The 19,888-nt window shown below is 37.5% G+C and overlaps 1 protein-coding gene across 1 annotated transcript in view; it reads left to right on the top strand.

Moving 5' to 3' along the window:
- Positions 1-19,888, top strand: part of TRPC6 (transient receptor potential cation channel subfamily C member 6) — a 78,211-nt gene that overhangs the window by 40,895 nt on the left and 17,428 nt on the right. The window contains exons 2-5 of the mRNA XM_071734347.1: positions 4,903-5,677; positions 11,112-11,297; positions 12,763-12,927; positions 18,836-19,049. Of these exons, the coding sequence (XP_071590448.1) occupies positions 4,903-5,677; positions 11,112-11,297; positions 12,763-12,927; positions 18,836-19,049 (1,340 nt within the window). The remainder of the gene's footprint in view (positions 1-4,902; positions 5,678-11,111; positions 11,298-12,762; positions 12,928-18,835; positions 19,050-19,888) is intronic.

The following is a 19,888-nucleotide window of genomic DNA, read 5'->3' as shown; positions in this document are numbered from 1 at the left end:
TCAGGGGTGCTACTTAAATGGAAACACAATTCTGCTTCCTAAACAAAACTAAATAAATATAAATGGACCGTTATTAAATTTAGGCTTAAAATTAGATTAATGGTCCTAATTGCTAGAACAATCAAATTCTGGATTAGTCTTTCAGTGGGATTAATGAGAGAAAATAGAATTTCAGCAAGAGAGCCATTTCTTTTAAGACAGAGCCTGATATTTTTATGGGAATTGTTTGAGATGGTATCTGGATTTATAAAGGACTTGTTTCTGTCATTGTTCTGTGGTCTACCTTCCTACTAAATTATGTATAATAAAGGATGCCATAATCTCACCTAATCAGGTAAGATACTTTTTTTTAACAATGAAAAATATACGTGCTCCATATGAAAATGTATGCTGTCATATAGTAAATATTAAAGCTAGACAGGACAATTAGCTTTCCTTTAGCTAAAGAGTAGACCAAGATGACTCATTTAAGCTAGAATACTGCTGTTTCTATGGTAGAAGTAAGATGAGTGGAATACCACCCTATATAATCCACAAAATCAACCTTATTTTTCTTGAAGTGGAAAATACAGTGGAGATTATGTGACCCCTACTGCTCTGTTTGATTTTGTATTTTGTAGAACTCCTTCCTGGTATGGTATCCCAAATAATGACTGTATCAAGGCTTGGCCATGCTGGCTCTTGGGCAATAAGCAGTAGTAAGTAAGGGCATTTCCCCTGAGGCACAGCAATTATCAGTTGCAACCAACAGCTGTTCAGTAGTCTGGGAAAGTTGAGATTTCAAGTGGCTTTAAGATTTACGTAACCAGAATCTGTGACCATGGGTGCTAATGGGAACCTTTTTGATAAAAAATGGACTGAAAAGACCTTTAGTAATGCTGAAATAAATATAAGAACATCAGAATATAACAGGAATGAACATACTTTTCTGGATCATCAAATTCATTTCCCTGCTCTTGGAGCCAATGAAGTATCTTACACTCTTCTTAACATACTCCTGAATTAATACTTACAGCTTGTATCTAATTAAACAGGTATAATAAAGAGAACAATTTGCTTTCATAATTAAATGTATTTTAACAATTAAACAAATTTTAACTACAGACCCTTAAATTTCATTGACTGTGACTGCAGTTTGGCAAAACAGGAAATTTCTTTCATACATATAAAACATATATTGATGCTGGGAAAATGGGTTACACATTCTAGAGCTCTGCATCTGTCCATCAAACAATGCAAACCTCTTCTATTTAATTCTGAAATAAGTTCTGCTGCAGAAGACAAGCTACTGTTTAGAGAGTGTATTTACTTAATCTCCCACTTAAGCAGTGAAATTCCTCTAAATACAGGCAAGGAGAGAGGAAATGCTACTGGACAAGCAAGCTAATTATAAGTTAAGTGCTCTTCACTAGCAATGATTACTCTTTGTTTTGCTAAATCATACTGAATGTGTTGATGGAATACAAATATTACTGGTTTCTATTTGAAAAACCAAAGAGAAAGTCTTTAATGAATTGCAGCTTTTGGCTGGTTGGATGGAGATGTTAATATCTGAGGGAAAAATAATGAATGTGATCTTGTTGCAGGGTTTGTTTCCTTGTATAAAGATCAAATCCTAGGAAAATAATTTTATACTGGATTAGGTTTGCAGGGTGCATGAAGTTATATGTTTTGAATCAATGATATTGTCACTTAGTTTAAGTCAGATCTGAATCTAGACTGAATGAATCGTCATTTTATCCAAGGAGTTAAAAAAATATATTTTTTTAATGGACGTAATTTATTGCCTGTTTAAATAATTTCAGCATAAATTATTTAAGTAATGCTTAGCAGTAAACCTTTACTTCATGTTGCAGATGAGAGAGATTAAATTCACATGAAGAATCACCATGAAAGATATTAGCAAAAGTGATTTTAATATGAACGTGTATAAGTGTGACTTAGGCTTTGATGGCAAGGTTCTTTCTGTTACATTATGGGAGAACACACAAAGGGGAATCAAGTCAGAAGTTGTCCAGAATGATTTCCAGAGGCATCAGTGGCAATGATTCACGCAGAGGAAAATCGGGTCAGAATTGAGTTGGAGTGATTTACCCAGGGGCCAGGGAAAAAGGAGAAGGGAAGTCTTCCTGCTGAGTCACAAGGTTTGGAGGAGACCCTGTTGCTTTCTGAACTCCATTGCAGAGTAGTCCAGGTGTGGCTGGATCCAGACTTAGCCCCAGGCTAGGTCAGCAGTTTATACCTAAGGGAGTTAGGCAGAGGGATTGCAGTGGCAGTGACTCAGCATGTGGTTATGGGCCCTGTGTAACTTTATGGGAACAGCAATTTAAGATTCATTAACACTACAACAATAAATCACAAGATTAAGCCATGCAATTTGCTAGCAAAAATTAATGAATCAGTAATCTACAAACTGTCATATATTGTCAACAAAGAACTCAGTTAAAGATTCAACAAAGTTCCTTGATCAAACTGCACACACATGCACACACACAGATATAGAGGTTAACCCATGTGATTTAAACCTAGTGAAATCTAGTTATAGGTGCTCACTCTTTTCCTCTGTTGGCATCTACCAGCAGAACATCTTTGAATCCATTAACATTTTTCAGTGGACAATCTGTGGATCTTGTGAAATCTGCCCTGAGAGGCATCCCAGCTCAGGGGCAGATGTTGGGTCACAGCCTGCTGCAATCCCAGAGAACTCAAAGGGCCTCATTGTGGATCGCTATTTATGGGACCTGCAGATGATTGACTTTGGTCAGTACTTTTTCATTGTGGCCATCATTTTTGTCAGGTAATCTTGGCACCTTTCAGAATGGGCTACGAACCAGGCTGGAAGAGTTTCAGGTATGTTTCCCAGGCAAGAGGAGTTTCAGGTGCAGCTAGGGAGTGCGTAATTGTCCCAACTCACTGTGCTTGTACCCAGGACAGGAATAAAATGTCAGCTGGTCCTGACATTTTAACATAGCCCAGGTTGGGTCTGCACCACCACACTGTATAGATGGTGAGGAAAGAAGCAGTTCAACAAAAATATAGAATTTTCCATTGTGCTGTTCAATAGGAGAGTTTCTGCATTTCAGATTATTGTGCTACTGGAAGTTAACAAGTAACTTACTCAAAATTTACAAGCTGATGGAGGGCTAAGAAAGTTGGAAAATCTATGAGTAAAAATTTCCCCAGTCACTTTGCACTCCCCTAGGGACCGTGCTGGTGAAAACTGAGGCAAAGAAAGCATTGACCTATTGCTTCTAGTGTACTTTCACAAGACATTTTTTGCTGGATTTACATAATTTTCTTTTAACTCCAGCTGAACTTTAGCTTTCCTAACTCAGTTATATTTTGCATGCATATATGTAATTTTCTCAGTGTTTTTGCTGAAAGTGAGAATCTCAAGGATAAGAAGTAGAGAACTGTTATTATGCATTGAGCAAATGTGAGGAAATTTAGGCTATTTATCTTAGGCTAACATAAATATAACATATTATGTTAATGATCCTAAACTTCCTGTTTGCAGTACATAATATACAAGGTGTTGGAGTTCCAGCTCTGAATCCTGGTTTCAAGGTGTCTGCCTTTTCTGACTACAGGAGTTGGAGAGACTGAAATAAACTTGGGCTTTCTGAACACTTCTCATGTGATGTAGATGTAGGAGATGCAGCACAACTTTTGGGGTAGTACATATTAGCAGGAAAAGCTTTCACATACAGAGTTGCAGCACATATGGAACGAATGGGAGAGAAACTGATGGAGTAAGTAAGGACTGAAGGAGATGGACCGATGATACCATCTGGAACAAAATAACAGATATTTTTTTAAAACATGGTGGTTTGGGTCTTTAGGATCACTTGGGGTGAAATAAAGTGGATGGAGCATGGATGCTGTAGGTGTCTCAAATATGAGAGATACTTCAATGACTTTTGTTGCAAGTTGGTAAGCACATCTTATAGTTTGGAGAGGCCATGGAGAGGGAAATTGCAGTAGCCATGATGAGAGTTGGTAGAAGTACAGATGAGTAGCTGATATATTGACATATGCTTATGTTAATTACAGTCTTTTAAAGCCTGTCCTTTGCTAAATATAAAAAGTACATTTAAAGGTCAGTACATGATTTACACTGGTCACCTTACTCATTGTCTGCTTCTGCTACCATTTGATTCAGCTGTAAAATTTGCACTGAGATAATAAGAGCATAAAACAATGGCTTTTATTGAGCAAAGGTCTATGGAAGGGGCTTAACACTTCATAGCTTCAGGACTGATCAGAATGTAATAGAATTTTTCTTTAATTTCATTAATTGCATTGGAATCTGGAAATTACGAGACATGATTACCCAGCTATAGAACATGTCCTGCTATTGCATTTCAGTTGGAGTTCTCTGACTCCAAAGCAAACACTGAAAAGAAGCACAATTTTTTTGAAAAAGAACACTTTCATTTTGTTACTGTGATTATGCTTACATTTGACATGAAAAAAAAAATCAAGAGAAACTGAGGAACTGATACTACAAAAAAATCTTACTGTAACAGTTCATTCAAGCCAAGAGCTAAATTACACAGTGGCTTCTCAGGCAGAGGTGGATTTTTACAGGTTTTGCTACCCAAATTTGCGTCGCCCTGTGGAATTCAAACAGCACTGTAGCTTTTACTGTGAAAGAAGTAGGAAAATAGAACACAAGTCAAATATAAGTCAATTAGGAGGACGACTGTATAATACCAGACCAATCTACATGATGCAAGCCGTGTTATATCCACCTGCAACTATTACATAAAATATTTAATTTAATTATTTAGTTTAATTTAATTAAAATATTCAAATGCCAGCAAGGCAAAATTTAATTCTATTTAAAATGGATATGCTCTTGCATAAAACAGAACTAATAATTTCTCTGTTTCCTCTCAGGCGAGGCAATGAGAACAGGCAGGCCCTACGCCGACAGACAATCCTCCGGGAGAAGGGCAGGAGGCAGGCCAGCAGGGGCCCTGCCTACATGTTTAATGACCACTCCACCAGCCTTTCCCTGGAGGAGGAACGTTTTTTGGATGCAGCAGAATACGGGAATATTCCGGTGGTTCGCAAAATGCTGGAAGAATGTCCTTCACTCAACGTCAACTGTGTGGACTACATGGGGCAGAATGCTTTGCAGCTGGCAGTAGCCAACGAGCACCTGGAGATCACGGAACTTCTGCTGAAGAAGGAGAACCTGTCTCGGGTTGGGGATGCCTTGCTTCTGGCTATCAGCAAAGGTTATGTTCGGATCGTGGAAGCCATCCTAAGCCACCCTGCATTTGCCGAAGGCAAGAGGCTCACACTGAGTCCCAGCCAGTCAGAGCTCCAGCACGATGACTTCTATGCATACGATGAAGATGGGACACGTTTCTCCCATGATGTGACCCCCATCATTCTTGCTGCTCACTGTCACGAGTATGAGATTGTCCACACTCTGCTGAGAAAAGGAGCTCGGATCGATAGGCCACATGACTATTTCTGCAAGTGCAGTGAGTGCAATCAGAAACAAAAACATGACTCTTTCAGCCATTCTAGATCCAGAATCAATGCCTACAAAGGTCTGGCCAGCCCTGCTTATCTGTCTTTATCCAGTGAAGACCCTGTAATGACTGCCTTAGAGCTCAGCAATGAGTTGGCTGTGCTTGCCAACATTGAAAAAGAGTTTAAGGTGAGTAGAGTGATACTGATTCTGACTCACAGAATTGCAAAGTTCAATGAAAGATCTTTCTTCCATTCCTTGAATAGTGAGAGATCAACTTCATAAATCAGCAGGATAAGGTGGAAAAATATGTAATTGTTTAATAAATGGAAGATTTAAATTTTTAGAACAGTTTACTGCTCTGTGCTGATTCCAATTCATGCTTCTTATGTAGAATATGCCAATGAACTCATTTTCCACTTTCTATCAGGCAGTAAAGGAGTCCCTTCAAACCCATGGGTGAAGTAAGTTAGCACAGGGAGAAGTGAAGACCAAGTTAGTACAGTTCAGTCACTTTTGCCAGACTAATTGCATGATTCTGTTAAAACCTCATGCATTCTCATTTTCTCACAGTTGAACTGAAAGCTTTCTCACTCCGCATGTTTTGCCCTTATTCACAAAAAGGACTCTAAATAGTGTCCTTTTCCTTCTCTATTTTGTCCTGCTTTTCTCTGGTATTTCTATTAATCTCTTCCACTGATTTGCACTAAGTTAAATGTGAACTAAAAATAAAAAACTTAGTGCAAAATAGAATTTTTATTGTTTCACAAATCCATGATTTTGAAAAAAAAAATAGTAGAGACCCAGAGTTTCAAGGACCCTTAGATCCTTGAAGCATGAACTTTCTTTGTTTAGCTTTTTTTTCTTTGTTATGTAGGTACAATGGTGCATAACCTATGAAAAAATTACCACAGTTTTTGTTAAGACAGTGAGAATGTAAACTTTTTGCTCTCAGTAAATGCAAAGTCAGGCCTTGTGCAAGCATTGTCAGTGTCAGTTATGACTTAGGTTACCTAAAATCACTTGGACTTGATTTACCCTTGGGATTCTGTTGAAAGAAGATGCTGGTATATGATACTACTGTGACAGAGAAAGATATGTAGACTTCATTATATCAAATCCTTTTCAAAACATTAAAAGAATAATTTCCAGCACTATGTTATGAAGAGTTCAAAGTTGCAATGATCAATATTTAATGTTAATCTTAGCAGTGTCACAGTTTGCAAGGCCACAAACCTGTCTCTGCTCAGCCAACCTGAGCTTAGATACTGCAGTTCAGAATTAATTACACCTGACTCTTGCTCATATGTGTATCTTTGTGAAAACAATCTGCTGCAAGAAGCTGAAATATTTTTTGCAGAGAGAAAAATGGAGGAGGAATGTGCGAGGAGATTTTAGAAACAATAGCTCAGCAACTGGTACAGGACCAGTGGATAATTTTTATTTATATCAGTGAGTCAAAATGCTGGGAAGAGCATTTCGGCTTAATGCTGAGAATTAAATTCTTCCTCATGAAATTCCTGGCAGAAATCCCTAGGATCTCAGTGGACTGAGATTTCACCCACTGCTTTCTTGTGCAGTTCAGAGAATAGTATTGAAACCACATATTACTCTTTCTTATGTCATCTGTTGAGGATGTGAAAAGGACTTGATTACCTTAAAGGGGAGTAAATTTAGAACAGGACAGAAGAATATCTTTTGTACACCATAAATGCAGGCTGTTAAGGTCACAACTCTATTGAAATAAATAGCATGTCTGATTTGTAGGGACTGTATAACTCCCTTTACCATTGTTAGAGTGACACAAGCTAAGATTACTATAATGGTAAATAAAATCATCATCAGGATCTTCAAATCTCCATCCTCAAATATATGCTGCAGTACACAATTGGTGAGATGAAAGGTGAATTTAAGTGGACTGGTTCAAACGAAAGTTTCTGCATCCTGCCTGAGGCACCACGAGGAGATCCTTCCTCAGCATTGAAGGACCAGGCTTATCTCTGAGTGACTTTTGGGTTTCTTACTTCCTCTTTTGTCTCAGTTACCTTCTCTAAAATGAGAGCTTCACTTCTAGTGTAGTGGAGTATAAAGAACTGTAACAGGGATTGTGGGGTTCTTGTCCCTCAGCAGAAACAGGAGGGTGGACAAGAGAGAGAGCAGCTCCCTACTGCTGGGTATTAATTAGACAAGCTCTGCCAGGGACATAGATACTCTTTGGAGTACGGAGTGTGGAGGTGAGGAGTAGGAGCACAAGGCAACACCAAAATTAATCTATCCTTTAATTTCAGGTTTCACCAGGAGTAGGCAGTTGGCAACTTACAGGTCTTTTGGGAATGATTTAGTAGGTACTGAAATAATGTGCTGGTTCTGAGTAAATATTAAAGACCTTGGAGTAAATTTATACATGCATTGACAAGAGGTGACATTTACACTATTGATGGCATTTATAGCATCTAGAGAGGCTGGGGAACTGACTGAGAAATTGATGCTTGGGAATTGACCCTGGCTTGGGTTCAGTGCAGGCAATACAAAGCTTGTGTGTGCAAGTTGCAGGAAATGGCCCCTGTCATCCTCACTGAGCTGGGGCTTGTTTGTGTTCCTGCAAGCTCATATCCCTGCTCACAGCAATTTATCTAAAATTTCTTACCCTTACTATATTTAAGGACCTTGCTGCAATTATTTGAATAGTGTAGTCCAGTAAAAATGTGGTTCTTGAAAAAATGTTACACCTGTTACTGTAATCAAACCCCATATATTTTAAGTGTATAGATAAGCTGGACATGACAAATTTTTAGCTCCACCTAGGGTTTGCCTGAGCCATTTAAGGTATTTATGCCCTTACCTAAATGCAAATTTAACCTTCTGTTAGTACACTATTTTAGAAGTCACTTATTTTGTCGGGCTGATTGTTGCAGGGAATAAGTTTATTTGCTTCAAACCCCTGTAGCAGTGTCTCTAGTATTATAGATCTGTTGCATCTGGCTGTGGGTATTGTTTTTAGAAGTGCTTTGGAGGATTATTCTTTTTTAAGGAGTAACAATACAAAAAAGTACAAGATTACTTCTGAAGTAAGACTAACTGGACAGCTGTGTCAACCATAGTGTAGGAATATTTCTGAACCAAGCAAACAGGTAAATCATGTTTCCTGATTAATTCTGAGTCCTTCAGGATTTTCTGAACAGCATTTAATTTAGCTTTTTATGACACAGGTGAATATCTATTCTGGTGGACTGTCTTTTTTCTTCAAACGATATTTTCTGTCATCTAAATTGTTTGCCCACCCTCAAGCTAGTATCTCTACTATCTCCATAAGGATGCACACATCTGGAAAATGTCCTGCAGAGGTGTAGCCTGAAGTTTTGGGATGGACAGCTGTGTCCTAGTGCCTTTCAAAATGGATAAGATTTGCATTTAGCACGAAGTCCACTGAACCTATCATGGCAACAGACTGGTTTATTGTTTAATGGGATTGAGTGGAAAATCTATTTTTAAATTTAACACAGCTGTGTTAATGTTTGCTTTAGATTAATACCTATAATAAGGTCATCTGAGTTTGCTTTTCTGATGAGAAGGAAAATTCAATTTATCATCTCAAAGTCTGATTTTCTGTTTTATTTTTCATGTATGCAACCCTAGTCATAGAAGGGTGCATAGGTTGTCTCAATGTTGTTCCTTTGTGAATTTCAAATGGCTACTTTTCCCCGAATTTTGAGGACATTTCTGTATTAAAATGATTGAATAGTGAATCTTATCTTAGCTACTGCTACAAAAATCAAAGCCAAACAGAAAGTGATAAATTACTCTCATAAAATGTCTTTCTGTACTTCCAAGAAGTCATGACTTTGTTTTATCTCTATTGTTATCCTTCTGAAGAGAAGGAAAATAAATAGTACAGTAATAAAATATAGGGCATGTAATGAAATTGTTAGTTTTAGTATTTAGCTTTTGTTGTCTTTGTAGAAAAATAACATTTAAGTTCCTTTCTCTCTTATGACACATCTGAGCTATCTTGCTTACATTACATTATTAAAAAAATAAATCACTAGCAGCTTTATGTAGACATACAATAATGTCTATAACTATTTGTTTGTTAATCTTTGCTTCTATCTAAGTAAAGCGAAATGTAAAATTTCGATGCAATCCTTTAATATACCCAAGTAATAAACTGATATTGTTGTGAGGTAGTAATAAAGCCCAAACATGCATGAAGTTCACCCTTGGCAAACAAATTAGGAGATTCCATATACCCAAAATAGTGGCTTCTTGTCCAGGATGTGCATTAGATGGCAGTTAGTATGAAGGAAATTATTGAAAAGAAGGCATGAAACAGAGACTGAGAGTGGGAGAAGGGAAAGTGCTGTGAAGAACAGACCAGGAGAGGGGGAAATGTGTCACTCTAAAAGCATTCATGGAAAGCTTCTTTGAACATGAAGTCAAGACAAAATGAACAGTCCTGCGTGCTGTGGGGTACAGTAATTCTACAGTAATGTCATCTGTTTTAAGACTTATTAAAGCTAGCAGAGATCACAACAATGTCAGGAGTTGCTGACATGTATGAGTAAATGTCTTCTGAATTCTAGGCCAGTGACAATACATCTGTACCCACTTTCAAGCTTTAGATCTACATCTGTATCTGTATCCAGATAACTCCCTATCTGTTTAGTTACATCCATCTTTTATGACCCAAACACAGGGGCAGGTCAGGAGTGGTTAACAAAATATCCTTTTCTGGTTTTCTTACAGATATTTGGAAAACTGTAGCTGAGAAGACTATTTGGTAACTAAAGCAATAAGTAAATGAACCTGCAGTTGTAGAGAAGTTTTTTGGCTTACACAGTGAAGTCTGTCTTGAGATATTTGAGCTAGAGAAGTTAGAGATGTGGTATCACCATGATATTTGTAGCAGCTGTTGAGGGTAGTGTTGGAAAACAGCAATCACATATTGTGTTTGCAAGCTAGAAGAGATGATGGGAAATGAGAAAGATAAAATTTTCAATAATAATTCAAGAAGATTTCAGTATATTTATGTAATTCTGAAGAAGGTTGGGAAGTTTTATGAACTCTCTCTGTAGGATACTTCTCTTGTCCAGTTGAGATTTCTACACTGGAACTGTAGATGTCTACAGTGCAGCTTTCTACATGTGAGCTACTCGTTGAGACTTTGGAGAGTGAATGGACAGGAAAATAATTACCTATATGCTTTTCATCTCCGCTTGAAATAGTCATTAAAATATGTCATACAATAGAAAATATTTGTTAAAATATTTCTATAAATATTTAAAATATTTATAAACATTTTATTATATATTATATTATTTATAAAGGTTTTAAAATGTGTACGAAACCAATTTTATTTATTTTTACTTTCATTCGGCTCTAGAGAAGTAACTCAGATGTAAAACTTGGTAATGGCAACAATGATGAGACAAATCCTACTCCTTGGGAACATTCAGGGGAAGTAGATGCCTGATAATGAGTGCTGTTATCTAACAGAAAAAAACCAAACAACAAAACATAACAAGATACAAAACACCTATTTACTCTCACAAATTTGTAGTTGGGATATAGAACTATTCCCCATGTGTTCGCTTTAAACAGCAGATAATCTTCTTTTGTTTTCTAGAACGATTACAAGAAATTGTCTATGCAATGCAAGGATTTTGTAGTTGGACTCCTTGATTTGTGCAGAAATACAGAAGAAGTAGAAGCTATTTTGAATGGTGACGTCGAGATGAGCCACAGTAATGGAGAACGTGGTCGTCCAAGCCTTAGCCGCTTAAAACTTGCCATTAAGTATGAAGTTAAAAAAGTAAGCAACTACATTGATCAAACAGATATGTCATGATAGTGATATTTAATTGTGCTTTCATTAAATGTGAATCTTTTGGTAGCCTCTGCCACTTAAATGAACATTTGGGCCCCTCTGTACAGTCTATTTTGCAAACAAAAGAATTCTTGTATCAGGTAGCTTGCAGTACAATCAAGAGGCTCACATGCAGGCTGGATACAGGTCACATTGAGTATGAGGGAAAATGGCTTTAAGAAAACATGTAGCTAAAGGCAAAATTTGTAGATACTTGGTTTTTATTCTAATTTAGTTAAAAAAAAAAAAAAAAAAAAAAAAAAAAGAAATTTGCATTACTTCTGCAGCCCAGAAAAGTATAAGATTGCATGAAAACCAAAGTATAGTGCAGCAGTCTTGTGCACAGCATGATAACACATATTAATACACGTTTTCATCAAGCTGGTGTCTCTTACTCAAAAATCTGAGAAGCGTAACTGAAACTGAGTGTCTCACAGAAAATGTGTATTTTTCTGTAATGCTGGTTGTAACAGTTCTATGGTTCTCACTTCTGACGAGCAGTAGGCTACAGGCACTGTTGAATACAGGAGTTATCTTCCCTTCTTTGGCTTGCTAGCATTTCTACTGACTGATACTCCGGTCTCCATATAGAAAATACTCAGTGAAACCAGATGAGTTAGTATGTGCACCAAGACCCATGAATTAACCAGAAATATGGGTTAATATTATAATTAATGTAGATTGTAAAGCACCACATAACGAGTGTGTGAACCAGGGAGAAATTATTCATGAGATGAAGTTTGTACTCTTTATTAATATGTACCTTTGTAAGATGCTTCTTATACTCTCCAGAGTTTTTGACAGAAAAGAGTGTCATAGGTCAAACTTCTGAGTTTTGCAGAGTTTGTTGAAAAGATTCCAGAGCAAAGTTATAAATATTTCTTATTTTCTGCAATAGTGACACCTGTTTTCTTATTCCAGCTGAAGAAAAAATGGTCTTTTTGCTGTTAGCATTTGAAAATTAGACACATGCTTTTTTTTATAACTAAAGTCTATATAGCCTCCTTTGCCAAATAGAAAGTCTTCAAGTTTTGGAATTTCTGAGGTAGTAATGTGAAGATTATAAATGTCATAAACAAATAGTGTTTGCTCAGACAAAATTTATATTTTAAGTACCTTTAGATGGAAGTTAATAGTTTGTGATGGAACACAGTGTCAATAAAATAATTTTTAAAATTAATTGATTTATTGTTGCTGATAGCAACATCCCTGCATGCTGGGAGATTATGCTCACCAAAAAACCTTTTCTTACACTCTGGTTAATGCTCCTCTGAATATAAGCTGGGATGTTGCTGTTCTCACATTCTTATTGTTCTTTGCACAGCTGTTATTTTAATAAAATATATTCTGATAGCAATATAATTTTATTGTGCTCCTTTTGTGTTTGATGTGCTCCTTATCTTTTTTACAGTTTGTAGCACATCCCAACTGCCAGCAACAACTTCTTTCAATCTGGTATGAGAATCTGTCAGGTTTACGGCAGCAGACCATGGCAGTGAAGTTCCTGGTGGTTCTTGCTGTTGCAGTAGGACTGCCATTCCTATCAATGGCTTACTGGATTGCTCCTTGCAGTAAGGTCAGTCTGTGAAACCCTGTAATAGGCTTTTATTAACTCCTATATCATCTCTGTGTAGATTCCTGTCAGGCAATGATGAAACATGAGTATAAATTACAGACATGCTTAAGTAATATGACAGAAATGTGTTATTTTAAAGCTGAGTTAGAAACGGACTGGCTACAAGGCAGCATGTTCTGATAGTTGCAATTAGGACAGGTCAATGGATTGTGTTATACATATATTGAGTTAATATATATATATCAAATTAAATTACAATGGTTAATAAGACTTGTCTTGTAAAAACTGTAATTAAGAAACAATGAGTCAAACTATTCTTCATTTACTTCTTACTTTAATATGCAGAAACAGGGGACTGTCCTTTCCCATTGCTTCCAATTAGAGTAAGTTCAAGCCGGGAGCGGATAGCATTTTCCTCAAAGGCAGTGTTATTTTTTTATGGTTAAAAATAAACAGCTACAAGCCACTGAAACACAAATGTCAGAAATTACAACAATCATCATCAATTTTCTAGAAGTCAAAATGAACTGTGCAGGCCTATAGTAGCAGTGCTCCTTGCATTTCACAAGGTTTTTGCAGCTTACCCTGAGCCCATTTAAAATGCTTTGTTTAAATGTGGGTGCTACAACTGTATCTGCTCGGTATGATGTATCCTGTGCCAAGCCTTTCCACTCAAAATGGGTTACAAGCTCTGCCCCCTCTGACCTTTGTTTTAAATCTTTGTTTTAGTTGTTCACTGTCCATTTTAAATTGACATTGTTAGAAAATTTCCCTTGAGAGGTTGTTAGAGAGAAGAAAGGGGATCCTATAAGGATTATTCACAGAATCACAGAATCACAAAATCAGCTGGGTTGGAAAGGACCTCTGAGATCATCAAGTCCAATCCTGGATCCAGTACCACTGTGGTTACCAGACCATGGCACTGAGTGCCATATTCAGGCTCTTTTTAAAAACCCCCAGGGACATAGAATCCACCACCTCCCTGGGCAGCCCATTCCAATGTCTGATCACCCTCTCTGTAAAGAATTTCTTCCTAATATCCAATCTAAACCTCCCCTGGCAGAGCTTAAGCCCACGCCCTCTTGTCTTACTGATAGCTGCCTGGGAGAAGAGACCGACCCCCCCCTGGCTCCAACCTCCTTTCAGGGAGTTGCAGAGGGTGATGAGGTCTCCCCTGAGCCTCCTCTTCTCCAGACTGAACACCACCAGCTCCCTCAGCCCTTCATCACAGGACTTGTGCTGGATCCCTTCAGAGCCTCCTTGCTCTTCTCTGGACCTGCTCCAGCACCTCAATCTCCTTCCTGAACTGGAATCTCCTGGGCCCAGAACTGGACACAGGACTCAAGACCAGGGCTGAGTACAGGGGAAGAATTCCTTCCCTGGACCTGCTGGCCACGCTGTTCCTGATCCAGGCCAGGATGCCATTGGCCTTCTTGGCCACCTGAGCACACTGCTGGCTCATGTTCAGCTTCCTGTCAATCCAGACTCCCAGGTCCCTTTCTGCCTGGCTGCTCTCAGCCACTCTGTGCCCAGCCTGGAGCTCCCCATGGGGTTGTTGTGGACAAAGTGCAGGACCCGGCACTTGGCCGTGTTGAACCTCATCCCGTTGGAATCAGCCCAACTCTCCAGTCTGTCCAGGTCCTTCTGCAGAGCCCTCCTGCCTTCCAGCTGATCAACACTCCCCCCCAACTTAGTGTCGTTTGGGAATTTGCTAATGGTGGACTCAATGCCCTCATCTAAATAATCAATGAAGATATTAAACAGACCTGGGCCTGGCACTGATCCCTGGGGGACACCACTGGTGAGCGGCCACCAATTGGATCAGCACTGTTCATCACCACTCTCTGGTGGCCTCCAGCAGTTCCTAGCCCAGCACAGAGTGCCCCTGTCCAAGCTGTGGGCTGGCAGCTTTTTCAGGAGAATGCTGTGGTAGATGGTGTCAAAGGCTTTGCTGAAGTCCAGGCAGACTCCATCCGCAGCCTTCCCCTCATCGACCAGGCGGGTCCCCTGATCATAAAAGGAGATCAGGTTGGTCAGACAGGACCTGCCCTTTCTAAACCCCGTGCTGGCTGGGTCTGATCCCCTGTCCCTCCTGTAGGTGCTGTGTGGTTGCCCCCAGGATGATCTGCTCCATAACCTTGCCAGGCACTGAGGTTCAAAAGGTTGCTGTGTAGCATCCATGATTTTAGCAGGTCAGATTCTGTGCATATAGTTATTCCAAGGGAAGAGAAAGGTTGAAAAGGAGGACTGGGGTCTTTGTGGGATTTGGGTTTTTTAATTGTTCTCTGAGAGAAGAAAGATGGGTCTTCTTTGTTTTGCCATATTTTTCATTTCTTTCAGTCTAGATAATAAAAATCAGTTATATCATTCTTAATTTTCTGTATAGTGACTAGGATTTTTATGAATACTTTGTCTTAAAACAGACCTTGAGATTTGACTGTAGCAGTGAGTTGTCTATTTGTCATTTTCCTTTTTCGATGATTTATTGTATCTTAAAGTAATTTTGAACTATTGTACAGTCTGAAAAAGCTATTTCAGAATAGCTTTTTAAAGTCATGGTTCAAGGGACATAATCCTTTAAGATTTCATTTTCTCTGTTGCTATTTAATCATCTTATCATGTCAATTATTAGTTGAATGTTTTTTCTTTCATTATATTCTGTAAATGTAAAATCTAATCCACTTTTTTCACTAGCTGCCATTTCTTATCTTGTTCTTCACTTGTACTTTGAGATTGATTCTTCTGTTTTTTGAAGACAAAAATATTCACTTTAATTTCAGTACAGGATGGCTTCAATACAGGATATGATCTGTGTCAACAGTCTGTTCTGTGTATGGAGTGATGGAATTTTATAAGCTTCTTCTCTTAAAAAATAAAGCACTCATTATTTTTTCATGTTTGGCACTGCAGTGCACAGTGACAGAAGAGAGAGAAAATGCTCACAGTATTTGTGGTGATAATATAGTTCAGTAGAGTTATTCTGGCATACTTTGTATTCTCATACCACAGCTCTGAGAAAAGCAAAAATCTCTTGATGACATTTGCAAGTCAGTTACCTGTATGGGCAGCCAGTTTCCTCATGAGGAGAAAGTTAATTTGAACTTGGACCATGGATACTGAATTGAGAGATTTGGAAGAAATTTCATAGTAATACATTAACAAAGGGCTGTTAATTTGTCAGGAATTAGCTGGTATCAGATCCTACTAAGATTGCATCTTATTTGAGTTTCAGCCAGCAATCTGTGTAGAGGCACTTCAGAGTTTTGTTAACTGCTTAGTCCACTTCTAATGGGTGATTCAGTGTAACTACTGACATAATTAACCCAAAACTTCTAGGGTGATATTTAATACGTGACATTTTGAAAGAGTAAAAGCTTTTTTTTTTTTGTTATCTCTGTAAATCTTTAATGTCTGTCCTATTCAGATCTAATTAGTAATAGTTCTGATTTTTAGCTTTATGATTTTTAGCTTTATGACTTCATAAGTATTTCAGTCAGTCCCTGGCCAAAATGTGGGATCTGAACTGGAAATACAGTTTTCTTTCACTGTTCCCAGACACCTGGGGTCGGTGTTTCTAGAGAAGTAACTTGGGAAGTCCTTGCATGCTTTCTAGACAGGTGTTCTGGGGCTTATACACACTCCTCCATGGTAGAGGAAAAGAAGTTGCACGCTATGCCCAGTATAAATGAGGAGCTGGGGAACTGTTCTTCCTGGAAAAGTATATGTGTTATCTAGCCTTTTCTTCTTTGTGATAAACCTCCTACCTAGAGTCCTATTTTGTAATTTCTTTATCAATGCCATACTCCATAATGCCACAATAATGATTGTGTCTGCAGTCACAAGGGAGGAGTAATGTGAGTCACTGACTCCAGTCACCAGTGATTTCAGATGAACTTATATATAAATGACAAATACATGGTGAAGGATCCACAGTATAGCAATTGTATATCTTGTCCTAATCTAAACCAATCTATAAAACACTCCCCGAAACTCTATAGCAAACCAAAGGCCATAGCACAGAATCAGAAACCAAAAAAAGAAAAAAACCAACCCAAAAGACAACAAAACAAACCCACATAAGGTAAAAAGATTCAGGGCATTTAGATCATGTCCTTGGTTTGTGCAATTGGAGGGAGCCGTATTAAGTAAGGACTCTGGTTTATAGAAAACTCCAAACTTGCAAGATTATGTCTTGTCTTTACATGTTGCTCTTTCTTTTCCTGACTTGTATTTTCTGACATGTATTTTCTTCATAAAGCAATTATAAATTTTGTCAAAGCGTAATTTCAAGATTTTATTGGATTGCTGTTACATGGCAATGTCATAACTTCCAGCATTTGTGTAAGCAGTTTGACCACAGTCAGTCCTTCCAGAGAGATTTTACTATATATATGTAAATAATATTCTCTTTTGAGGGAGTTGGAGGTGAGGGCACCAGGAGTTCACTCTTTTAAATTTTGTATTTTTTGATCAAGGCATATAGTAACATTACCCCTTCAGTATTTTTGATTCTTTTCTGCCTATATTTCTTTCTGGCTTCTGTTTCCTAACCCATCTTTGTGAACACAAGAACAGTGCATTTAAAAGGACTTGTTGTTTATGACTGTTTATGCCAAACTTGAAATAAAAGCTTGCCAGTGATGATTACCTGTTCTGTTTGTAGTTATGTAAAATAATTGGTTTTTGAAGTTCACTGGAGGTTGCAGAATATTTTATTTAATAAAAAGAAATACATTTTATTAAGTGGGAAACATAATGAATTACATGAGTTTGCAAAATAGTATAAGGGAGAAAGAAGATCAAATTCTCTGCCTGATAACCTTGACAGTGTTCCTTTAGCAGTATCTTCTTTTTACATTTGTCTGGTTTTGTTAATGTTCTCTGAATTTGAGGCCTTACTATCACATGATAAGAGGCTGCATCCTCTTATCATATGTTTCTTTAAAAGCTGACTGTAAGGACAGCAGAATTCTGAATTTTTATATTGAAACAAGTGTGGCAAAAGCACAAATATCAATTTACCTTTCTGCTTTCCCCTCCCTTATCCCTGTTTCAGCTGAGATCTGAGATGCTTGCTTTCAATTCTTTCCAATGAATATTTGTCAGATACAGTTACTGTCTTAATCTGAAATAAAAAAGTATTTTTCTGTAGCTGCCAAATACAAGAAAAGCTAAGACTTCAGCTATTGATACAGGCACTCACAAAAATAAACTAAATAATTGCTAAAAGTTCAGCCTTCTCTGAGTTTGTGTGGAACTTTTAGGTTTTTAAGTGCTGGACTAAAACATTTTAAGTTGCTATTAGTTATGACAGAGTTGAGGACATTTCCATTAAAAGAGTCAGAAAGGAAACTAAGACACTACAGTACTATAAACATAAACCTTTGAGGCATCACAACTTTTTTGAAAAAAGAAAATAAGTTGGGAAAATTGCATAATAACTGTGATAAATTGAGTATCACATCAGTCAGGAAACAGAAATCTTTAGCTGTAATTTAATTCTAGTAATCATTTAATGCTTCCAGTAAGTGTTAAAACCTCATGTTCTCTGTTACCTCATAAAGATGACTAGCTTGTAAATTAAAAAGAAATTCAACAACTATAATAAATGTTTCTTTTGATTACCTGTTACAGGCATAGATGTGCCCAAATAATTACAGAATTATTTCAAAACACTGAGTTAAAAATGCATATGGTCCAACTGATATAATGTTCCTCTGAAAATAGCAACGAAGTAGAAACTTTAAGGGTGAAAGTCAGCATGTCATCATAGTATAGAAACCTTTCTAAATATTTGTACCTTTGGGTTACTGAAATAGATACCTCTCTGTGTTACTGTGATTTTTACACATTTTTATTTTGAAATAAAGCAATGCAATATCCTTCTGTTTCATAATTTCTGTTGCAGCTGGGCAGGATAATGCGTGGACCATTTATGAAGTTTGTAGCCCATGCAGCCTCTTTTACCATTTTTCTTGGTCTACTTGTCATGAATGCAGCTGACAGATTCGATGGCACCAAACTCCGACCTAATGAAACAACAGACAATGTAAAACAGCTTTTTAGGATGAAAACATCCTGTTTCTCATGGATGGAGATGCTCATTATTTCTTGGGTAATAGGTAAATATTAAATTTGCTTAAATTTGTCTCGCTATTATTTCAGTGCAACTTGACTAAATTTGTTTGCTATTAATCTTATGTGTAAAAATTGTGACAAAGGGTGTTTATTCAACTGTCTTCATTCCTACACAGAGCTCATTTTTCTTACTGGATGTCTGCAGAACTCACATGTGCCTGGTTACTCACAAATACTCAGGTTAAGGTCTTAGGTGAAATCTACATCCTTTGAATACTAACTCATTCAGTTTTATAAATATCAAAGGAAACTACCAGTTTTTTGGGATTTTTTTTGAGTCAGGCTGTCAAATCCCCAGGGGAAATATTTCTACATCATGGACCAGGTTGTTTTGTATCCAGTTGTCTCTTTCTCCTGAGATTCTCTTAGTTTGCAAGTATGCCTGCAGAATTAGAAGTGTGTATCTGAATGTATTATTGTCAAAAAGGAAGTAGAATATAGCCTGACCATTCAGCAGTAGATTTTTCCATCCTAACAGAGGGATGAGCTGAACACTGTGGATAGTAGTCTGAGCTGACCCATTCAATTTGGTGATGCCATACTACTCAGCATAAGAACTTGAGCACAGACCCTCAAAAGTATTTTAGCTGTCTGATTCTTATTTACAAGTCTAATACCATTTATTCCAGTAAGGTTTAAATGTCTCTATATTTTACAGATCTGGGTTCTAGTTGTTGATAAATCAGTAACCTGGGAGAGTTAACTTCAAGCGAAGAAAAATCTACTTACATTCAAGAGCTTACACATTTAAAATATTACACTTTGTTTAGCTCTCTGTGATTGAAATTGGAGCCATTCTTTACACAAATTGATTCTTATGCCT

The sequence above is a fragment of the Heliangelus exortis genome, chromosome 1 (genome assembly GCF_036169615.1).
Source record: "Heliangelus exortis chromosome 1, bHelExo1.hap1, whole genome shotgun sequence".
Lineage (NCBI taxonomy): Eukaryota > Metazoa > Chordata > Aves > Apodiformes > Trochilidae > Heliangelus > Heliangelus exortis.
Note: the sequence above shows the minus strand (reverse complement) of the source record. Positions and strands in the feature narration are given on the sequence as shown.